Source organism: Argentina silus, assembly GCF_951799395.1.
Source record: "Argentina silus genome assembly, chromosome: 6".
In the NCBI taxonomy this organism is placed as follows: Eukaryota; Metazoa; Chordata; class Actinopteri; order Argentiniformes; family Argentinidae; genus Argentina; species Argentina silus.
In genome coordinates this window covers 16,720,313-16,740,875 of record NC_139660.1, presented here as the reverse complement: position 1 = coordinate 16,740,875, position 20,563 = coordinate 16,720,313, and the positions used below count along the sequence as shown (strand labels likewise).

At 42.5% G+C, this 20,563-nt stretch overlaps 4 protein-coding genes across 9 annotated transcripts; 1 reads left to right on the top strand and 3 right to left on the bottom strand.

The window, feature by feature from the left end:
* Positions 1–1,402: 1,402 nt before the first annotated feature.
* elovl8b (ELOVL fatty acid elongase 8b) lies at positions 1,403–4,960 on the bottom strand. 5 transcript variants are annotated; one of them, XM_083672091.1, is made up of 8 exons: positions 4,732–4,960; positions 4,275–4,338; positions 3,900–4,087; positions 3,686–3,766; positions 3,511–3,567; positions 3,072–3,186; positions 2,632–2,759; positions 1,403–2,355 (listed from the first exon to the last, which is right to left on the bottom strand). In XM_083672091.1, the coding sequence occupies exons 2-8, from the start codon at positions 4,330–4,332 to the stop codon at positions 2,188–2,190; spliced, it is 795 nt and encodes a 264-aa protein (XP_083528217.1). In that variant the 5' UTR covers positions 4,333–4,338; positions 4,732–4,960; the 3' UTR covers positions 1,403–2,187. The 5 variants fall into 5 exon arrangements, with proteins under 5 accessions (XP_083528217.1, XP_083528215.1, XP_083528216.1 ...); XM_083672089.1 differs by having other exon boundaries at positions 4,275–4,341; positions 4,732–4,959; XM_083672090.1 differs by lacking the exon at positions 4,732–4,960 and adding an exon at positions 4,567–4,723 and having other exon boundaries at positions 4,275–4,341.
* Positions 4,961–5,548: 588 nt separating this feature from the next.
* mutyh (mutY DNA glycosylase) lies at positions 5,549–9,938 on the bottom strand. Of its 2 annotated transcripts, none has more exons than XM_083672548.1 (14): positions 9,618–9,938; positions 9,201–9,325; positions 9,020–9,059; positions 8,866–8,939; positions 8,717–8,758; positions 8,556–8,627; positions 8,161–8,372; positions 7,832–7,976; positions 7,601–7,688; positions 7,206–7,388; positions 6,813–6,958; positions 6,524–6,676; positions 6,350–6,400; positions 5,549–6,163 (listed from the first exon to the last, which is right to left on the bottom strand). In XM_083672548.1, exons 1-14 carry the CDS (start codon positions 9,832–9,834, stop codon positions 6,023–6,025), a joined length of 1,689 nt encoding a protein of 562 aa, XP_083528674.1. In that variant the 5' UTR covers positions 9,835–9,938; the 3' UTR covers positions 5,549–6,022. The 2 variants fall into 2 exon arrangements, with proteins under 2 accessions (XP_083528674.1, XP_083528675.1); XM_083672549.1 differs by having other exon boundaries at positions 6,028–6,163; positions 6,524–6,629.
* A 492-nt stretch (positions 9,939–10,430) lies between these two features.
* Positions 10,431–13,629, bottom strand: armh1 (armadillo like helical domain containing 1; the record flags this gene model as incomplete). The annotated part of the gene is made up of 11 exons (XM_083672325.1): positions 10,431–10,459; positions 10,585–10,666; positions 10,805–10,882; positions 11,180–11,309; positions 11,511–11,583; positions 11,848–11,964; positions 12,127–12,211; positions 12,335–12,531; positions 12,700–12,866; positions 12,971–13,039; positions 13,424–13,629. 11 exons carry the CDS (start codon positions 13,627–13,629, stop codon positions 10,431–10,433), a joined length of 1,233 nt encoding a protein of 410 aa, XP_083528451.1.
* Positions 13,630–14,906: 1,277 nt separating this feature from the next.
* On the top strand, positions 14,907–20,044 carry dmap1 (DNA methyltransferase 1 associated protein 1). The gene is given in 12 exon segments (XM_083671198.1): positions 14,907–15,020; positions 15,517–15,623; positions 15,933–16,024; positions 16,171–16,366; positions 16,547–16,705; positions 16,846–17,013; positions 17,142–17,327; positions 17,517–17,588; positions 18,296–18,368; positions 18,533–18,704; positions 18,706–18,961; positions 19,082–20,044. Coding segments are annotated over 11 exon segments (1,527 nt in total). The 5' UTR covers positions 14,907–15,020; positions 15,517–15,530; the 3' UTR covers positions 19,142–20,044.
* Positions 20,045–20,563: the final 519 nt, after the last annotated feature.

The window sequence follows — 20,563 nt, the reverse complement described above, 5'->3', positions numbered from 1 at the left end:
ATATATAATTTTGCTGTGTTGTTTTATCAGTGGAAAATGTACTTGTTTGCATTCCTTTATTTGTTGCAAGTGTTTTTTTGTTAGGGTTTTCTTAAAGAGGAACTGAAGCGAAAAAAATACTTTTCCTGTTGAAAACAGTCTATGTAGCAATATACATCAATTCTAGCCCAAAACTCTAAAAACTATAACTTTGGACAGAAACCCAGTATTTTCATGTCCAGTCTAAATCGAGTCAGTCCGAGAACAGACAGTGATTTGCAGAGAGTTGTGGCGCCTCTCCTTTCCCTGACAAATTTGAAGGTTGCGCTGGTACATCAAACCACCAAGCTCACCAAACCTCCAAGAAACAAATGTCATTCTCAGTTGCATTTTGAATGAAATAAGGATAAAAATCAAGGCAAAATCTGCCAGTGCAGTCCCTCTTTAAGACATTTCTTGAAAGGTAACGGATGGAGGAGGGTGGAAGGTCACCATTAAAATATAATATTCTGGAACACAGTCAAATCTACTTCATCATCATGTGTATAAAATGTACAGTTTGTTTAAAGCAATCATTTGAATGTTTGTTATTTTCAAGTTTAAGAAATAAATAATTGTACAATAATGCAGTCTGTGACTATTTTCTTTATTTTCACATGGTGACAAACCTTGGCAGTTAAAATGTTAAGTTAAAATCACGACCGAACAATATGAGGATAATGAGATATTATGCCCTCAATTAATGCAGCAATGATTCATAGAAATATTGTGCACTTAAGAAAGTTCACTAAACCCTCTACTACTGCTCTGAAGTTGAGCAAATGGAGGCAGCCAAATGATAGGCAGACTCTGCCCTCTAGTGGAAATTGTCAAACACATGGGCAGCTTAACTTCTCACCACAATATGATGGGAATAATAATCATAATAATAAGCTTTTATTTATATACAGTTGTGGTCAAAAGTTTACATACACTTGTAAAGAACATGTATGTCATGGCAGTCTTGAGTTTCCAATCATTTCTACATTTCTCTTATTTTTCTGTGATGGATTGATTGGAGCACATACTTCTTTGTCACAAAAAACATTCATGAAGTTTGGTTCTTTTATGAATTTATTATGGGTCTTCTGAAAATCTGACAAAATCTCCTTCACAAAGTCTTGACTTAAACCCCATCAAGAACAAGTCTGTGTCAGAAAGCCAACGAATTTAGTTGAACTGCACTGATTCTGTCAAGAGGAGTGGTCAAAGATTCAACCAGAAGCTTGCCAGAAGCTTGTGATGGCTACCAAAAGCATCTAATTGAGGTGAAAATGTCCAAGGGACATTTAACCAAATATTAGCATTGCTGTATGTAAGTATGTGCTCCAATCAATCCATCACAGAAAAATAAGAGTTGTAGAAATGATTGGAAACTCAAGACTGCCATGACATACATGTTCTTTACAAGTGTATGTAAACTTCTGACCACAACTGTAGCACCTTTCATACATAAGAATGCAGCTCAAAGCGCTGTACAATACTGCGCAAAAGAAAAAGGAACAGATTAAAAAACGAGAACAACCAAAACATCAGCAACGTGCTATAAAATAGTGTAAGAGCAGATTAAAAACAATAACTATAACATAATTAGTCAATACAATAAAAGCAGCATCACTCAATGAATGCCTGAATTGCATAGAGACAACCTGTAGGAAGTCCCAACAACAGTCATTTATTACATAAAGTATATACCAAAGACATATTCCCCACACTGTTCACTTCCTCTGAATAAAGGTAACAATGATAAGAATACTATTAATGGTTCACACCCTGCAAATAGCTCAGTGATAGCAGCCATGGGACATGTTTCAGAATGTTTAACAAATCCAAATAAGTGTATTGAATGACGACAATGATTTACCTCACCAACTGCAAAAGAGTTCCGGAACACCCACCACCTAGAGTGCCAAGTGTTTTATTATATGTGGTATTTACCTAGCAACACTACATTGATTGGCTACTAAATCATTTATGCATTTTTGGTGAATAAAGTCCCCCTTGGTCTCTAGAATGTTGACCATTGAGGTGACTTTATTCACCCTCGGCACAAAATAAGTTAAACAATTAGGTTTACATTTAAAGTTAACCACTGAAACAGAATTGAGGGAGAGTTGGAAGACACAAGAGTTGGAAACAGTATGAATGACTGTTAGCCCATGATGTCCATTATGTCTTCTTGCTCCTCTTGTTCATGTAACTCTCATAGTAGAATTTGCTGAAAAGGGTGATGAGGGTGAGACAATACATAAACACCCATGCGTTCATGGAGTCTGGGAAGTCACACTCAGTGAAGAGGTTGTAGCCAGTGTGAGTGGTCAACAGCAAGAACTGGATCTGTAATTACAGAATGTCAGGTCAACGTTGGTTAGCACCACTTTGTTAATTTGACACATTTTGCCTAACCTCTGTTCGTAATCTCATCATTATCTGTTTGCTGTCACAAAAAGGTCCCACGGTCCTTAGACTAAGCTTCCAATGTAACACACCAACGGTTTTATTTTATGGGGGTATAGATCAGCTTTGAAAAACCCAACTCTTTCCATGTTTATGCCCCAACATTGACTTCCCCACCCCAAGATAAGGCTATGCAGAGCCAAAGCTACTACTCACCAGTTGTAGTGAAGTCAGATAGCGCTTCCACCATAAGTACTTCTGCATGTGTGGCCCCAGGGCAGCCAGGCCATAGTAGGAGTACATCACAACATGGACAAAGGTGTTGAGCAGGCAGATGCAGAACGCTAGGGGGCGACAGAGGAACACAACATTTAAACAATCTGCAACAACATATTATAAACGGTTTGATTTGAATGATTTTGTTGTGATATCAGAGATATCACTGAAAAGGGAAATGGGGTCTAAAATAATTGAAAAAAAGTTTTCATGAAATTTGCTTGCCCTGCAGTACACAGTTATGTCCCAGCCCTCCATGTTTTTACTACACAAAAAACAAACCGTTCAGTGAAGCAGATACTGTAAAAAAAATAAAAAATAATAATAATAATCTATGGCAGTGCTGTATAGCTCTGTTAACACACAGAAAAGAGACCTACACTGTCCTCCTGCCAGATACTTGATTCCTGCCCACCAGTTGCAGATCATGGTGCAGTGGTGATACACATGCAGGAAGCTCAGCTGGTTGTTCTTCTTCCTCAGGATGAAGAAAACCTACAAAGTGAGAGTACAATATAGAGGGTTCAATGTTTTATATGAGCATGACACATACTGAGTCTGATTTCCAATGGTCTTTACTTTCTGTATTCCGAATGGCATACTTCCATGCTCCAGAGCATGTAAATTGTAAAGTGGTTTGGAGTATGGAAGTGCTGTTCCAATACTTAGCACGCCAAACCTGCCATGCCAAACGATGCCTGGATGTCATGCTCCGCTTTTGGTAAATATAAGCAAATATTGGAGCATCAAACCAGCAGACTCCTACGGAGAGAATATCCAATAACTCTGACAAATAAGACAAACATGATTTTTTTTTACCGTGTCACTGAGTTCTATGATCTTGGAAAAGAAGTACCACCAGATTGCTTTGGCCATCTATTGAGTGAGAGAGTTATTCAGTTACAGCAATGTACAGTACATTCGGAGATAGATGAGAGCAGTAACTAAACGTCCACTGTGTAAGAGGTGTGTGAAGGTGTATGTGCACTCTTACCCGCACTGCTAGTGGACTCGTACTGTAGTCCACAGGTTGACACAGATAGCTATAGTTGGATGCCAAGGACGTGACCAAGACCTGTAAAAAAAAAAAAACACATAAAGTTAAATGATACATACTATTTCATGATAAACCTATTTCTGTGACCAGTGAAAACAGAGGCACCATAGATACAGTAAATGGAGACCGGTACATTGCCAAAGGAACCCACCTCATAGAACATGTAGACAGACAAGCAGACCATGGAAAAGTTGTACACAATGAGCACAGCCCTGAGGTCAAAAGGTTCCCTGTGTTTCATAATCCGGGGTCCTGCCCAAACAACACACAGATAACTGAGGAATATGAGCATCACTGGGATGGGGGAATACACCAGCAGCCATGGGTCTGTCCTCTTATCTGAAATGCAAATCAAATTTTAGTTATATAACACATTTCTTACAAAAACCCAATAAACTGCACTTTACAGGAATAATAACACTTTCTACACCTGCTACAACAAAGTAGAAGCCCATTGGATGAGTCATACACACGGTGTAGAGACAGGGAGAATGAGTATGAGAATAAGTGCACAGTATCAAATTACCTCCATTGTCTAAAAGCCACTGGTGCAAAGACTGAACGCTTTGCAATGCTGAAGCCATTTTAAACTGCTGAAATAGAAAATTGGCGTGTCATTGACAAAATCACATCACATCAGTGTTCCAATAATCAAACTGGCAATCAGTTTCAAGGTAAATATGACTGTCACATTATCATTTTGTCAAAGAATAACTATACAGTCTACTCTAGTATAGTACATTGTGTAAAAAGCGTTTGAGAAAAATACTTAAATATATGAGCCACAAATCAATGGCCGCAGCGTGAAAAAAGTTTACCTAGAGTGTGACGAAGCTTGCCAAGCGTGCGAACTTCGCGTCGCATACACGCCAAATTCAGAATGAACGTCCACTTATGTACGTTTAAATACAAACACATTCGAGACAGACTAGACAAGTAATTTACAATATTTGCTGGCCGTCCATTTTCACGCGTGCACTTACCCGGCAACTTCAGGTGGTTTCATTCATCGGTGTGGTATGTGGAGATACTGGTTATACCACTGAATAACCTCAATAACCCTATTGTAAACTTAACATGAATACACTTTAAATATGTCTTCTTCTTATTGTATCATTATTCATTCATAGAAAACATTAACTCAGCGCATGTGCTACAATTATGCCAAAGATGAGCTGTTCTTTCCTCGTACGCAGTGTGGTGCGAACTGACGAGCGTCAGTGGTATAACCAGTATTTCCACTACCACCACGATGTTGCCAGGTAAGTGCATCTTGAAGTTGCCGGGTAAGTGCATGCGTGAAAATGGACGTCCAGCAAATATTGTAACTTACTTGTCTAACCTGTCTCGAATGTACAGTACCAGTCAAAAGGTTGGACACACCTTCTCATTCAATGGTTTTTCTTTCTTTCTTTCTTTCTTTTTTTCTACATTGTAGATTAATATTGAAGACATCAAAACTATGAAGGAACACATGGAATTATGTAGCAAACAAAAAAGTGTTAAACAAACCAGAATATGTTTTATATTTTAGATTCTTCAAAGTAGCCACCTTTTGCTTTGATGACAGCTTTGCACACTCTTGGCAAGGTGTGTTCAAACTTTTGACTGGTACTGTATTTGTATTTAAACGTACATGCAGTGCGTTCGGAAAGTATTCAGACCCCTTCACTTTTTCCAATTTTTCCAAAATGGATTTTAACAAAATGTTTCCCCTCAATCTACACACAATACCCCATAATGACAAAGCCAAAACAGGATACATAGATATGGTTAAAAAATACTGAATCAAGCCTTTAATTTAATATATCCACATTCACACCGTTATCTACTATATCTATAACGTCACCTGTCATAAGACAATGCAGTCACACTGGTATTCAGTACAGTATGAATGGCCCTAAGATTGATTGGAATGTACCAGAGCACATGCCACCTGCAAGGCCCTCAAAGGTCACTAGAAATTATCCTTGAAATGCTGTTTTTCGAATCATATCACTGTATAAACCGTCAAACCACTACTCAGATCTTAATTTTGCATCATGAGAAATTGTTGAAAGAGTGAGCCATGTTTTACATTCAACAGTTATGACAAGTACTGTACTTTTTATTTATGCAAATAGGATATTGTCACTCACAGAAAACATGCCCTAACTTAAATGTTTTCAGGTTGAAGGTGCAGCTAACCACAATGTTCACTTTGTAAGAACAATAATTGGTAAGAACTTCCTATACTCCTATTGTGAAGTATGTCTGTCAAGTGTCAAAAGTCTGTCAAGATTCTTGTTTTGTTGTCTTGAAGAACGTACTGAGTGAGAGCTGTCTGGTCCCACTGTGTGCTGCATTGCCTTTGGGCTTCTTAGAGTTCTTCTGTTTCTCACTCTTCACACCAGGAACTTTCTTCCTCTTCCCATCCTACGAAGGAGAACCACAGAGAAAGAGAATGACACCAGTACAGGTTCATCCTAGGTGTCCAAAATGCAGGTCACCTAGAAGGATACTCAGGTAGAACTTCTAAATGTGCTGTTCATCAGCATCTCATAATGGGTTCTTGGGATAACAGTGTCTGTTGAATGACTGATGTGATTAAGGAATGCTCACATTGGTAGTTTGTCCCTGTTGAACCTCCATAGAGTCATACAGCTTCATAATCTGCAGGGTAAAGTCGACACACAACACAATGCCCTTGAAACACAACATTGTTGATCAACTATGTAATCCACAAACATTCCGCAAACATCACACACACACACACACACACACACACACACACACCTTCTTTACTCCTGTAGACACAGCTGCCTCCTGCAGGGCAGGTCTGGTGAGCCAGCGCGTAGTAGTCTGTGCTTTCGCTGCTTCTCCACATTCCTTTAAACACATGCTGTACACAACATATGTCTGGTGGATGTGGGAGAAGATATGAACTACCTGCAAGAAAAGCAAAAGCCACAGTCAACACCAATGAAAGTATGATGATTGACTGATTAAAATGGCAACAGGCAGACAAAGATTTTGTCTTTTTAAAGATAATAAAGGTATCAGTACTAAACCCTCCTGAACATACCTCACCCACATACTGGAGGAGGCTTTTGTTTTGCTGGACTCCCAACAGCCTCCCCACCTCAGCACACAGCGCCCCCTTCTGTTTCATCTCAGAGTTCTCCTCGTCCAAGAGCAGGCTAGGGAACTCCCACATACCAGCCAGCAATCCTACAGCCACACAGAGTCCCTATTAGTGGCTTGAATAGTCACAACTGATACTTAAGGTTCTGAATGATCATCATGTTACAGGGAAAATAATGATAACCATAGGTTTAACAACAGCGGCAGCAACAACAAGCCTGCATTTGAGCTTATCATTGCCACAAACATCAAATATTGATGATGTAAAATGACATCGGATATATTATTGGTTGTACAATGGTTGTGTTTTAGGTATGGAATCAGGGCAACTGACCTTTGCTTGGCCTCTGTGTGAGCATGTACTCGCTCTCTCCTCCCTCCCCTGTCCTGGCTACAACACAGGTGAGGGTGCGCTCCACACGAGGGGCCTTCTTCACTGGCTTACGGGGGAAGTTCTGGACGCCCAGCTCACTGTCCCAAGGTTCAGCAGGGCACAGGTTACAGGTTCCTGAGGTCGCTAAGAATGGGGTCAGTCAGGATCTCACTTTATTTTCACATTTTGCAAGTTAATTTGGCAAGGTGACACAAAACACACACACACACACATCTTGAGTGTGCATCTGTGGGACCCAAAGACAAAACTTACATAAAAACACAAATGACATACCTAAGTAACCATATACTGCATGCATGGACATTTGAACCAATGAAGAGGGGAAAGCCACTCACTGCAGTCCTCTATATCTGGCAGAGATGTAGGCACCCTATCCACCTTCCCCAGCAGCCTCTTGGAGTTCTCCTTTTGTTTGCTGTGAACCTGCACAGAGACAAACACAGCAGATACTAGTTATTGACAAGCCTCAGCTGGAGATGAATGCTGTGATACATGATACAATGATTGGCTATGGTATTATAGGACTACACTGTTATTACAGTGTAAAATAACTCATTCTGCTGTACCTTCCTGTATGAGTGGCAGTGAGACTGTATGGGACATTGGCTGCACAGAGGTCCTTTGGGGGTACACACACGTGCCCCCAGCTCCATCATGGCCTGGTTGAAATCTCCTGGTCTCTCAGGGTCCACCAGAGTATTGGCTAGGCTCCTGAAATTCACACACAGCTGCTGTCAACCCAATTTGCTCCAATAAATGCAGCCTGCAGTGCAAGACTTCTGCATCCAACATTAGTGAGTGTCAAGACAATGGTCTCTTCATTACAAAAGCTATGAAAGCCCACTGGGTTTAACATGCACATGCATCTCAGAACACGTTTGGAGTTCAATCTCACCATAGGGCCTCTGTGACTGTGGGACTGGTACTGTCAGCCCCAATGGCCCGCACACGACAAAGGACACGAATCACATTCCCATCAACAACTCCTGTCACCTGGCCCAGTGCTATGGAGCCTACAGCTCCAGCTGTGTAGCGTCCTACTCCAGGCAGCTGCTTCAACAGATCCTCCACTGTTCTGGGCATCTCTCCATCCAGCTGTGAGACCACCTACAGCCAACAACAGGACAAAACACACACACGATGTAAAACAGAAGGTAAGTACTGCACTGCCAGGAAGAAGACAGCTAACAATGATGAATAATCAAATATATGTCCTCCAGCAGTATCATATTTCAGTATCAAGTTATGTTTGCAAGGCTAGATGCTATTACACGCACTATAGACGCAAACCTTCTGAGCTCCTTCATGAAGTCTCTTTCCCCGGGAGTAGTATCCAAGCCCCGCCCACATCTGATTCACTTCCTGCTCATGGGAAAAAGATGATAATTGGTGATGATTGGTGATGAAAAAGTCAGAGTGCACAGACACACATTAAAATTGACTGTTATTACCTCCAGTGTAGCTGTGGCAAGATCCTGAACTGTGGGCCACCTCTGTAACAGAAACACAAAATAATAGTTCAATCGAAATAGAGAATCTTCATGATAACTAAATCAATCCAAACTTATCGTCAAAATAATTTGACTAATATGCACCCTACCTTCATCCACTTATTGTAGTAGTCTATCACAGTGGCCACTTGGGTCTGCTGCAACATGATTTCCGAGACCCAAACTAGAAAGAAAACATTTTAATTTACACTTCGCTAAAAACCAGGCTGTTTCACATTGAGAAGTGGGAATGCAAAACCTTACCTGCATATGCCCTGATGTTGATGTCTGGTTCTGTCATAGCCTGTCAGTCAAATATAGACAAGGGTGAAATCATCACCATACACTCACTGAATGCTCAACTAATGGATGCCAGTGAGCCTAACACCAACACAATGATTATGTCATGAGATGGAACCGTGAGGAATTCTGTATTTCTCTTTACCACAGTTCTCCAGGGCAACTCTCTCTTTCCCTGGTCATACCAGTCCAGGAGCTGAGTCCGGAAGAGCGCAACAGCAGCTGGTTCATGGAAATAATGATATGTAGACGATGAAGTCTCAGTGGGCTCTTAAGGGAGGAAAGACAGTGTTATTACAGCATAATCACAATGGTTGGTTGTGGAAATACCATCAATGCAGATAGCCTACAATAAAACCAAGTCAATATAGGGCCAATGATGATATGGCCCACAGGCCCCACGTGACCTGGCATCACTGTAGTGGTCCTGAACAATATGTCACCTCCAGGATGACAAGGAGATACTGAGAGAGAGGCAAATGATCAATTACACAGATGTTTATTGTTTCCCATGTTTTCATTAGCAAAGTTACAAACTATAATTCCCGAGAGTATATTGTACCTTCTTTCGCAGTTTCCACTTTTGGTCTTTTCCGCAACGATTTTGTTGTTTCCGTCGGTTCAAGCTCAACTCTCTTGCCTTTCTGCATCGTTGAACGTAACCTACTCAAACTCTCGAACCCCTCACCACACGTTTGGACCGTGTAATGTTTTGCAGCTGTAAACTTAGACAACACAATTCGCAATGAGCATGAGCAATAATGTTCAACAGTGTGCATGCAACACTCTATTATCCTAGTTCTTCTGCACTGCACAGCCGCCTTATAACCAATACCGCATGTTATCGTAAGTTTGTTTACACGCAGCGTCTCGCCTACAGTTGTGTGCTGATGTTTCATGTGTTCTATGAGCGCCAAAGTGGAACTCCGCCCATCTACTTCCGGTGAATGTAAACGTATGTAAACGACGATTTCTTCAAAATAAGAGCGGCCAACTTAAATTTCATTTAGCATTTAAACATGGTAAATAGGGATCAAGGAACCACAAACCATATGCTAAATATCTCAGAAGGGTTTGTAATTGTTCTTATATCCTATTTACTCTGATGAAATAGTATTGCCCCAGAATAATGTACTGTACAAACATTTATTTATTTATTTTCAGCTTATCCTAGACCAGGGTTTAGGGGTGTCATTTACATTTTCAAAATCAAAAAAGCAAGTTTTTGCATGTGAAAATAAAATGTTATTGCTTACAGCAAGAATAATCCAGATAAATTGCACACATTTAAATCATATCACAATACCCAAAATTCTTTAATTGAGTATTATATGTAACATGAACATAAAAAGAGCACCCTTGCACTCTGTCTGGTTCAGCCTTCCGAGCTCTGATGCTCCAGAACTGAAAATAGAAGATAAAAACCTTTGAAGAACATTACAACATTACAAGCTTCAGCCAATATTTCACAAATCTGAAATCATTCTCATCCATGGTGAAAATGACAGGCAGAATGGATGATTTATTACCCTTTGATATGTCGACTTTATTTGATAGCAGGATATCTGCCTGAATTTCATCCATATGCATGTAGAGAGTCTCTGCTTTGTGCTACACATTGTAGGGAAACAACAAAAAATTATCAAGAATGAAGTCAGTTCAGCTTTCATCCACACTCTCGTCCAATAATATCTAACAGGGTAGGTAGATGCATACATAATGTTACATACTGAGCAGGTTTTATCTCACCATGAAGGCTGCAAACAGACTACTGCCCATGGCTCTGCGCACATGCTCTTCCACAACCGGGTACGTGCGTACAAAGTGCTAAAACAGAAACAGAAACAGAGAGATAAAGGTAAGTAATTGCTAGTTGGAATAAGGAACAGAATACTTGTTTGTAGTTAATTCCATAAGCGTGTATTCAGTCAGTTATTCTGAAATTATAAAAGTACAGTAATACACACCTGTATAACACCTATATTATATTGTTCAAATGTATTCTGGTTCAAGTTTGTGTTTCTGTGTGTGTGTGTGTGTGTGTGTGTGTGTGTGTGTGTGTGTGTGTGTGTGTGTGTGTGTGTGTGTGTGTGTGTGTGTGTGTGTGTGTGCGCGCGCGCCTACTTCTAGTGCCAGGCTGGCTTGTCTCTGGGCGTCAGCATGCTCCTGGTTGCCCATGGCGTACAACAAGTGGTGCACCACTCTGAGGGGGAATAGCTCTTGGACAAGTTCCTGGCTCCCCTGGACAAGCAACCTTCAACATCCAACATGCACATTCAACAGGCTCAGTGTTCCCAGAGATTGCATTTTGCACTTTGAATTAAAAATGTACCAAACAAATAAAGGTTGTCATTTCAGATTAACCTGTAGCATATGCCTGTGTGTAGTACATGATCACACAGCTCACCCATACAGTACATTTGAATGACATTTACCCATCAGAATTACATTTTACCTTATAGCTTTGGCTGCAGCAGCTTGTTGGACAAACACTGGCAGGGATTCAGTCATCTTGGTCATTTCTGGGTCTGATGGGATGTACAACATATCAATAACATATTTTGAGTCACCCAGTTATTGTGGCTTATCGCAAAACACTTGAAGCCAGGCTTTATTGTGCAGTCTTGCCATAGCAGAACACAATCTTTTGAGTGATTTCAACTTGCAGGACTAGAGATCTAACAGGGATCCTTTAATAAGTTGCTCTTAGTTCTTTAAATTCAAAACGTGCAGTGAACACCGCCTCATCACACTTTGCATTTAATTTACGGAGGAAGGGGAAGATGTGATACCTTCCAGGATCTTGTGTTTCTGCACTCCCTCCTTAGCAGGTTTGAGCAGAGCTACAAGACCACTTAGCAGCGCTGGTTTGACCTCATACTGCCTCAGATCGGTGATCAGCTCAATCGCTGGTAGGGAGGGAGGGAGGGAGAGAGAGAGGGGGGGGGGAGAGAGAGAGGGGGGGAGAGAGAGAGAGAGAGAGAGAGAGAGAGAGAGAGAGAGAGATAATACTGTGAATTTGAATTGGCTGACTTGACAGCTTAAAGTTGACTTATCGTCATATTACTTACCCTCATACTGCACTTCCAGGTGCAGAGACCTCAGCATATTCAACAGAGGTTCAACAATGCTGGGGTGGGCTGCCCTCACTATGTCCTGTTGGGGGTCATAATGAAACATAATCACTTACAGTACATTCATATGGGATCAAACAAAAGCCCATTTTGATCTTTACAGTGTGTGTGTGTGTGTGTGTGTGTGTGTGTGTGTGTGTTATACCTGCACTATGCGTAGGGTTTGTAGGACGAGCTGCTGGGCCTTAGGAGAGGTGCAGGGCAAGAGGGCAATCAGGCCTCTGTACACCTGGTTCTGGTATTTGGGGTTTCCATGTGCCAGTGACTCCAGCAGGGCCCGTGCTGTCTCTTGAGTCTCCTCTGTTTTTGATTTGGCCAGGCACTCTGCAATGGCCCTCACACCTGCAAGCCACAGGAGGTCACAGTCAATACAGTGAGAACCGGCCAAACAACATTGTCTGGGATCGAATCTAATCTAATTAGTCTAAAATAATCTATGCAGTAGAAATTCCACAGTTTATTGCACTACAAACAATGGTACTAATAGAGGTTATTTAATGAGTGGACTACCGTAGCTTTCGCAGATGAGCTCTTTGTACTTGCGTCCAGCATTTGAGACTATCTGAAGCAGGTGAAGGGCCTCTGCCTTGTCCTCCTCATTGGTCTGTTTCTGACCCAATATCTCCAGCAAGGTTAGAACCCCTCCAACTTCCAGGAACTCAATGAGATAGCGATGACTGTGAAGAAAAATTGCAAAAATCATATTTAAATGATAATGCAGGAGAATCGAAACACAACAAAAAAAATGCTGATAATGTTTACAAATAGGACCCCCACTCACTTGCTTGATGCAGAAAGGAAGACACCAACTGCTTTCAGCTGGAGACCTAAACATGTCCCAAACATATAACTGAGTGAGTTGTAAGTGAAGGAATGGGCCACAGCCATGTATAATTTGTAAAAAAACAACAACAACAACAACAACAACAACAACAACAACAACAAAAAACACTTTAATGGGTGTGGGATGCGATGGTGGAATGGACCGGAACCGCACGGAACCCGTTTCCTATAGTGAATTTGGAAGAGGAACTAGGTTTCGTAGCTTGGCTGAACCATTGTTAACAGTTCATTAAGTGATTTTGAGCAGCAAGTCAATTGAAAATGTCTAAGGAGAAATATTCGGTGGCCCCACTACTAGGGTTCCACAAGTGAATTCTGGCCAAATTGTTTGTGTGCCTATTGAATTACTGTCCAAAAATAAGATAACAGCATTAATGCAGCAAAAGGATACGTCAGCCTCATCCAGGCGGTCAGCCGAGCAAGAAAGAGACTGGCAACCTGTGCAAATTCCAGTTCTAACTCAGGGCAAGTCATCCCCGTGTGTTGAGTTACAAAAGCGTCCAGAATTCGGCTGCGAACCGTCTTGTTGCCATGATCCCACTCTTGAAGGTAACTCATCACTTTACTGATAGCCGCTTGTTCCTTACTTGTTGACATCCTTCTTGATTTCACACCACCGAACACAGTCAGAGAGCTCTACCCCCGCTTTTAGAAGGTGGGTGGATCCATTAAACACATCAGAAAAATACAATTGTCTCATTAAAGATAATGTGGCATTTCTGCCAAACAGTCAAGATAACATGCAAGCTATGTAAGCAAGTTGGCTAGCCTGAAATCACAGTTTAAGCATGCATGAATGAAATGTGTACCGTTGCTAAGCAGCAGTGTGGCTCCCGTCTACCGTACTGGAAACGACCAGAGTGATTGATAAGACCAGTAATAAGACCAGTAAAGTCTATGGAAATGACACACACAAGATTATGTTTAGAATGTTTTCAATTTAATGTCAATACTGCACTTGAAATAATTCAATAGACTTGCAATATATTTGCAATTAACCAAATACTCACAAAATAATAATTGAGAGCAGCTGACCTGTGGCCCATCCATGGCCTATAAGATACATAATATAAATAAGAAAAGTAAAGTAAATAGGAAAAGTAAACATGTATTTTGGGAAGATGAGCTTAAAAAAAAGAAGAAAAGAAAAGCAAAATAAACACAAAATAATGTATGCAAATGAGAAAAGGAGGGACCCTACTGTAATGTAAACACGTTAATGTAAACGTTTGGTCATGTCAAACATGACGCTCAATGTGTAGACTTCCAGTAGGGTCCCTCCCAATATAGATCAGTGGTCCCTCCTTCTCCATCCACTGCCTTCTCCTCATTCATGTACAGTCAGGTACGGTAGATGCCAAGTGAGATCCTTGGGATAATGACAATCCTACCCTACACCCTTACCCTTACCCTAATTCTTAACATAACCCATGCTCCCTAACTTCCATGCAACATCAAATGTAACCTAAGTGTGAAGGATGTTGGACATTGCAATTTCATTGCAATCGTGTTTTAATAAGGATTCAAACTAACGTGTTTTGTGGCTTTTTTGCTAATTTCCTCAACATATAATAATGTCAAAGATGGTATATTTACAGGCAAACGTAAACCAAGAAGAGGCTTTGGCCACAGAGATAAGAAGAGCTAGAGGGTTCACTCGGCATTCATTTCCGGATGTCTGTGAAAAATAAGCAGACCTGGCAAGATTTTTTTTTACTAATATCTTCATATTGTCCTTATTATAGATTTGAGCTAAACTTGTGTAATGTCTAGGGGTCTTACGACATTTTCATTTAGTGACCCAAGTGCTACTTCTCCAGATCAGTAGGTGGCGACAATTAGTATAACTCGGACGCCAAAGCAGAGATCTACAGCCGAAGAAGAATCATTTTCGCCGACTGAAAGGCTGTTGTTAGCAAAGCAACACAGCTAGCTAGATTAGCCATCGTTTTTATCAAATAACTACTCCAATGTGGATTTACTGACAGGTAAATGTTAAACTGTTATGATGAAAACTTAGATATTCTATGTGACCGTGCTGTTGCTGTTGTGTGTGCTTTCACAGCCCAGCATCTGGGGAACCTGGTAAATTAGCTAAATAGCTAGGTAGCGTAGCACGCTAGCCAGTGTGAGAGAACGGGCATGTCCATTGCAACTACTAGCTAGATATTATCAATAGGAACAACCTAAGTTATTAAACTAATCAAACCCACAGTTAAAGCATGTTTGCTTTTAGCAAGCTACCACCATCTGAACTCGTTGACTTTGCGTGGTGCTTGTTTGCACTGCTGTAGCTAGCCCCTGTTCCCGTCTTGTACTGTAACTGATAGAAATTATGATGGGAACCATTGGGATTAGCATTGCAGTGCTGCTGTCATTGACTTTCTAAAGCTAGCAACACAACAGCTATCGAGCACGCAAACACGCACAAGGTTTATTCTTAACATCAGAAGAAGCTAAGCAAATTGTAAACCTTCTTTACAGTTGTCAAGTTCATCATGGCTGGGGCAGATGTGAGAGATATTCTGGAGTTGGCGGGAGGGGATGATGCTGGACCCATCAGTAAAAAGGATTTCATCAATTCAGATAAGGTAAGAAGCTTCCAGTACAAACTCTGTATTAAGTCCATATAGACTACAGCTCACTGATACCAGTTTTATCAGATCTGTATGTAGCTGAAAACATATTAGATCTTTTTTGTTGATTTTGTTGGGGCAGCACACCAAATGTCGCCAGTCTGTTTACTGTGGTATTCATTGACATAAATCTGTACTCAGAAGATTAAGGAATTACATAAATGCCCAACCAGTTCTGGGGCATTTTTCAGGAATGGTGATCAAGAGATGTGTTATGTTGTTTAATATTTAATAAATGACATGCTCCATATTTTCTTGTCACAGAAAAAGGTCAAGAAAGCGACTGAAACGTTGACCTTTAAGAGACCAGAGGGGATGCACAGAGAGGTCTACGCTCTGCTATACTCAGATAAGAAGTAGGAAATACTTGCCTCTTAATGTTCTTGCGGTGTAATGCTTAAAAACAAGTATCCTTCTTAAAATGTTTAGTTATGAGATTTCAGTAAGATTGTACATCTGTTTTATGCACTGCATTAAATCCTACTTGTGTGTGTCTCCACAGGGATGCTCCCCCTCTGCTGCCCAGTGATACAACCCAGGGTTATCGCACAGTGAAGGCCAAACTTGGATGCAAGAGGGTGCGGCCCTGGAAATGGATGCCCTTCACGAACCCCGCCCGCAGAGACGGAGCCATATTCCACCACTGGAGACGCATGGCAGAGGAGGGCAAGGACTACCCTTTCGCCCGCTTCAACAAGGTAGTCTCCTCTTTTCTCTGTACTCTGTTTATCCCTGTCTTTGTCTTTGGCTCTCTGTTTCTATCTCTCTGTCACCCTTTCACTGCTTCCCTCTACCTTGCTGTTTGTACCCCCCCCCCCCCCCATCCCTCTCTCTCTTACTACCTGGCTCTGACACTGTTCTTCTCTGTGTGTATGTAGGCAGTGCAGGTGCCAGTGTACTCAGAGCAGGAGTATCAGATGTATCTCCATGACGACGGCTGGACCAAAGCAGAGACGGACCACCTGTTTGACCTGTGCAAGCGCTTTGACCTGCGCTTCATTGTGGTCCATGACCGCTATGACCACCAGCAGTACAGAGTAAGGAGGCTGTCCCTGACTGCGCGCGCACACACACACACACACACAGACTCAAGATTATTACATTTAGTGTCCCGCCTTGTGAATGTGAATTCATGTGAATTCATATTTCATAAACTTGCCTATATTTGCGCTCACAGAAACGTTCTGTGGAGGACCTGAAGGAACGTTACTACAACATTTGTGGCAAGTTGACCAAGGTCCGTGCAGCAACGGGGACAGAGCCAAAGATCTACATATTTGACGCAGGCCACGAGAGGCGCAGAAAAGAACAGCTGGAGAAACTCTTCGGCCGCACTCCTGAACAGGTTAGCAGGACTGCCCCTCTGAGGATTTGACTTGCTGTTTTTTTTTACGGTTTAGGTGCAGCTGTAAATGTAGGTGCCGTATTCCAATAACACCCCTTGTCTCTGCAATTCCCCTGTTTTTCCTGCAGGTGGCAGAAGAAGAGTATCTAGTCGGGGAGCTGCGGAAGATTGAGTCGCGAAAGAAGGAGCGTGAGAAGAAGGCCCAGGACCTGCAGAAGCTCATCACCGCTGCAGACACCAACACAGAGATGAGACGTGCAGAGCGCAAAGCCACCAAAAAGAAGCTCCCACAGAAACGAGAAACAGAGAAACCGGTAAAATACACACACACACACACACACACACACACACAATCTCTTGGTCCAATCACATGTTAGAAAGGTAACCATCCTCTGAGGACAGAGTTCACCATTCTCTTGAGGACTCCACATGCACTGTATCACGTGTTGGTTACTCTGTCTCTGTGCTCATCTCTCTAATGTCCCTCTGTCTGTCCTCCACAGACTGTCCCTGAGACGGCAGGCATCAAGTTCCCAGACTTCAAATCAGCGGGAGTCACTCTGCGCAGCCAGAGGGTAAGCATGGCTTATCGGGAGTCCCTTTCTGACGGCAAGCATGAGGGCTATCAATCAGTCACATCTGTCTGCACATCAGTACTTGTTTTTTCAACGAGCGCCTGAACATAAAGCCCAAACTGATGACAAGACATGTAACACAACACTTGAATACCTAGATATACTTGTCATGAATCAACAGACACAGCAGATGGTTTGATATCGCCTCATGTGAATACTTCCATGTTTTAATCTCAAATAAAAAAAATCCTTCTGAAACACCTATAGAGCGGTTTACCTCAGAAGGTCCGAAGGATCCATTTATTTGAGTCAAGAGTGTAGCTAGCATGCTATTATAGCTTTTGATGTATGCTGGTAGTGGCTGGAGCATGTTTGACTAAGCTCTCATTAGCAGCAACATGATTTATGCCTTTGGCGACCCTCTAATATCTATACGACGTAGCTGAGGAAAGCTTATTCATCTCCAAGACTGATGAGGAGCTGCTGCTCTCTATGGAAAATGCATTAAGGCTAAAGGAGTGGAGTGTTCCTCAGCTAATCAGTCAGATGGACTCCAGTGGTTAAAGACATTTTGATCTGCCTCGCTGAAGTGCATTTCATACGAATTAACCGGGAGAGGTGAGGACGTTTATCGCAACATTCCTGACACCTAACTTCTTATACTCTGTGTGTGTGTGTGTGTGTGTGTGTGTGTATTTGTGTTTCAGATGAAGCTGCCGAGCTCTGTAGGCCAGAAGAAGATCAAGGCCATTGAGCAGATCCTGACAGAGCAAGGAGTGGGTGAGTGAAGAACGCATTAATCCCTACCAAACAAATACAAGCCGAGGGCTACAGTTTACTTCTCTTGCCAGTCTCTCACACAGACTGTAGATCATAAAGGAATTGTTCAAATATTCTTGATAGTCTCATAACCTTAACCCCATCTGTTGTGTTGGTATGTGTAGATTTGAACCCCATGCCTACGGAGGAGATTGTGCAGATGTTCAACGAGCTGCGCAGTGACCTGGTGCTGGTGTATGAGCTGAAGCAGGCGCACGGCAACTGCGAGTACGAGCAGCAGATGCTGCGGCACCGCTACGAGGCCCTGCTGAAAGCCGGGGGAGGAGGAGGAGGAGGGGGGGGGAGGAGGAGGAGGAGGAGGTGGTGGTGGTGGTGGTGGTGGTGGTGGAGGAGTAGGAGGAGGAGGAGGAGGAGGAGGAGGAGGAGGGATCCTACCACCCCTCCTGGGGGTAGAGACCCCAACCACCACCATCACTACCACCACCACCACCCTGGGACCCGAGGGACAGGCCTGGCTCGGCCCTGACGACATCAAAGGAGAGGCCAAGGAGCAGATCATTGACGTGGTGGGAGCCCCTCTCACCCCCAACTCAGTAAGTCTGACTCTGGGCTGAGCCCTGCAAACCTGCTTTGAAGAAAATGGCGCTGCCTATAAAATGCTGTTATTTGTGACCCTGACACTGTCGTTTTATGCATGTCTTCGGTCTTTGCAGCGTAAACGCAGAGAGTCAGCTTCCAGCTCGTCATCCATCAAGAAGGTGAAGAAGCCGTGAAGTGGCTGAGTCGTGGTGTTTACATGGGACTGGCACGTGGTGGAGGAGAGAGGATGAGGTGGCCACAAACACACTGACCCTGGTGGAGAGATCCTCCAGAGCTGAGGGCTAGAGATGAGGGGAATGGAGGAGCAGCCATCCATCTACTGAAAACAACCAAAACTTGCTTCTCCTAAAACAACCAAAACCTGTTGTCGTCATCGTCGTCGTTGTCCCCCCCCCCACACACACACACCCCAGGCCCAACCCCCTCTGTTCCCTGAAGCCATTGGACCTAACCACCACCCCGCCCCATCGTGACAAAGACAATGACTGACATTCCATTTCATTACTTCCTTCCCTTTCATTACTCCCTTATCTCCCCACTCCCTTATCTTCCCAACGCTCTCAGGCTGAGGTGTGAGGCCCAATCAACTGTCAGTTGCCAAGCAGAGCTAATTGTGCCACGTTGACGAAGATGGGAGCGCCGGCCGCCTGGCTAATTGAACTGTGGGCAGACACAGCGAGAGCGGGGGCGGGGGGTGGATGACTGGTCACTATGTTCACCGTTCTTGTTGTCTGGATTTGTATCATGCTGTTTTGTTTTTGCCTGGTAGTGTGGTTTTGTTACAAAATGCCGTTTACCCCCTGACATCACATTGAAGTGTGCCACAGTATCGTTGAGATGGGTTCAGATGGGATGTCATGACAGATTCTGCCTTCTTGTCTCAGCCTGCTGCTCTTTATGTTGTAGAACACCATATGGATTGCTTTGTGATTTGTTTCGTATAGATACAGAACATCGTCAGGCTGAGAGGGAGAGTTCATGTGTCCTCTTGCCTTCTTGAGTCTTGAGTCAGACGTGATAAAAGTGACCTCAAGAGATACTCTTCATGTTGATTCAATAAACATTGTTATTTTTTTTGCAAACTGTCATGTATACTTTCTCAGGTAGTAGATTAATACCTAACTATATTTAGCAGTCTTCATATTCAAAAGTGTCCTGCCCCCAAGGAGAGATATTATAAGGTGTACTACAATTAGTGCTGAATGCATATTTGGAATTAAAGTTGTAGTGACATTCTTACCTCACCTGTCATGCTAGTTAAGTGACAACTAGTGACTATTTCATTAATATGCTAATTACGCTTCAACCATTTTTGGGTTGCTACAGCCACTAAAACTTCATTTGAATTTTTGTTCATAATGTTACTAATTTAATGTCAATTATGCCATTGAGCTCATTTAGACATTCATTTGTATGCTAATGTGCTGTACATGAGGTTGGTGTGTGTGTGTGTGTGTGTGTGTGTGTGTGTGTGTGTGTGTGTGTGTGTGTGTGTGTGTGTGTGTGTGTGTGTGTGTGTGTGTGTGTGTAGCTAATGATGGTATGATTTAGGGTTAGGGAGGCCATAGCAGTACTGGCCAATTTGAGACCCAGAT

Coding starts and splice junctions, on each gene's coding strand:
- elovl8b (XM_083672091.1), bottom strand. CDS start 4,332: ATGGCTTCAGCATTGCAAAGCGTTCAGTCTTTGCACCAGTGGCTTTTA. Junction 3,767..3,899: donor CTGTCTACATGTTCTATGAG/GTGGGTTCCTTT, acceptor TTTTTTTTACAG/GTCTTGGTCACGTCCTTGGC. Junction 3,187..3,510: donor TCATAGAACTCAGTGACACG/GTAAAAAAAAAT, acceptor CTCACTTTGTAG/GTTTTCTTCATCCTGAGGAA.
- mutyh (XM_083672548.1), bottom strand. CDS start 9,834: ATGCACACTGTTGAACATTATTGCTCATGCTCATTGCGAATTGTGTTG. Junction 8,940..9,019: donor CAACATCAGGGCATATGCAG/GTAAGGTTTTGC, acceptor TTTTCTTTCTAG/TTTGGGTCTCGGAAATCATG. Junction 7,977..8,160: donor ACAGTCACAGAGGCCCTATG/GTGAGATTGAAC, acceptor TGTGAATTTCAG/GAGCCTAGCCAATACTCTGG.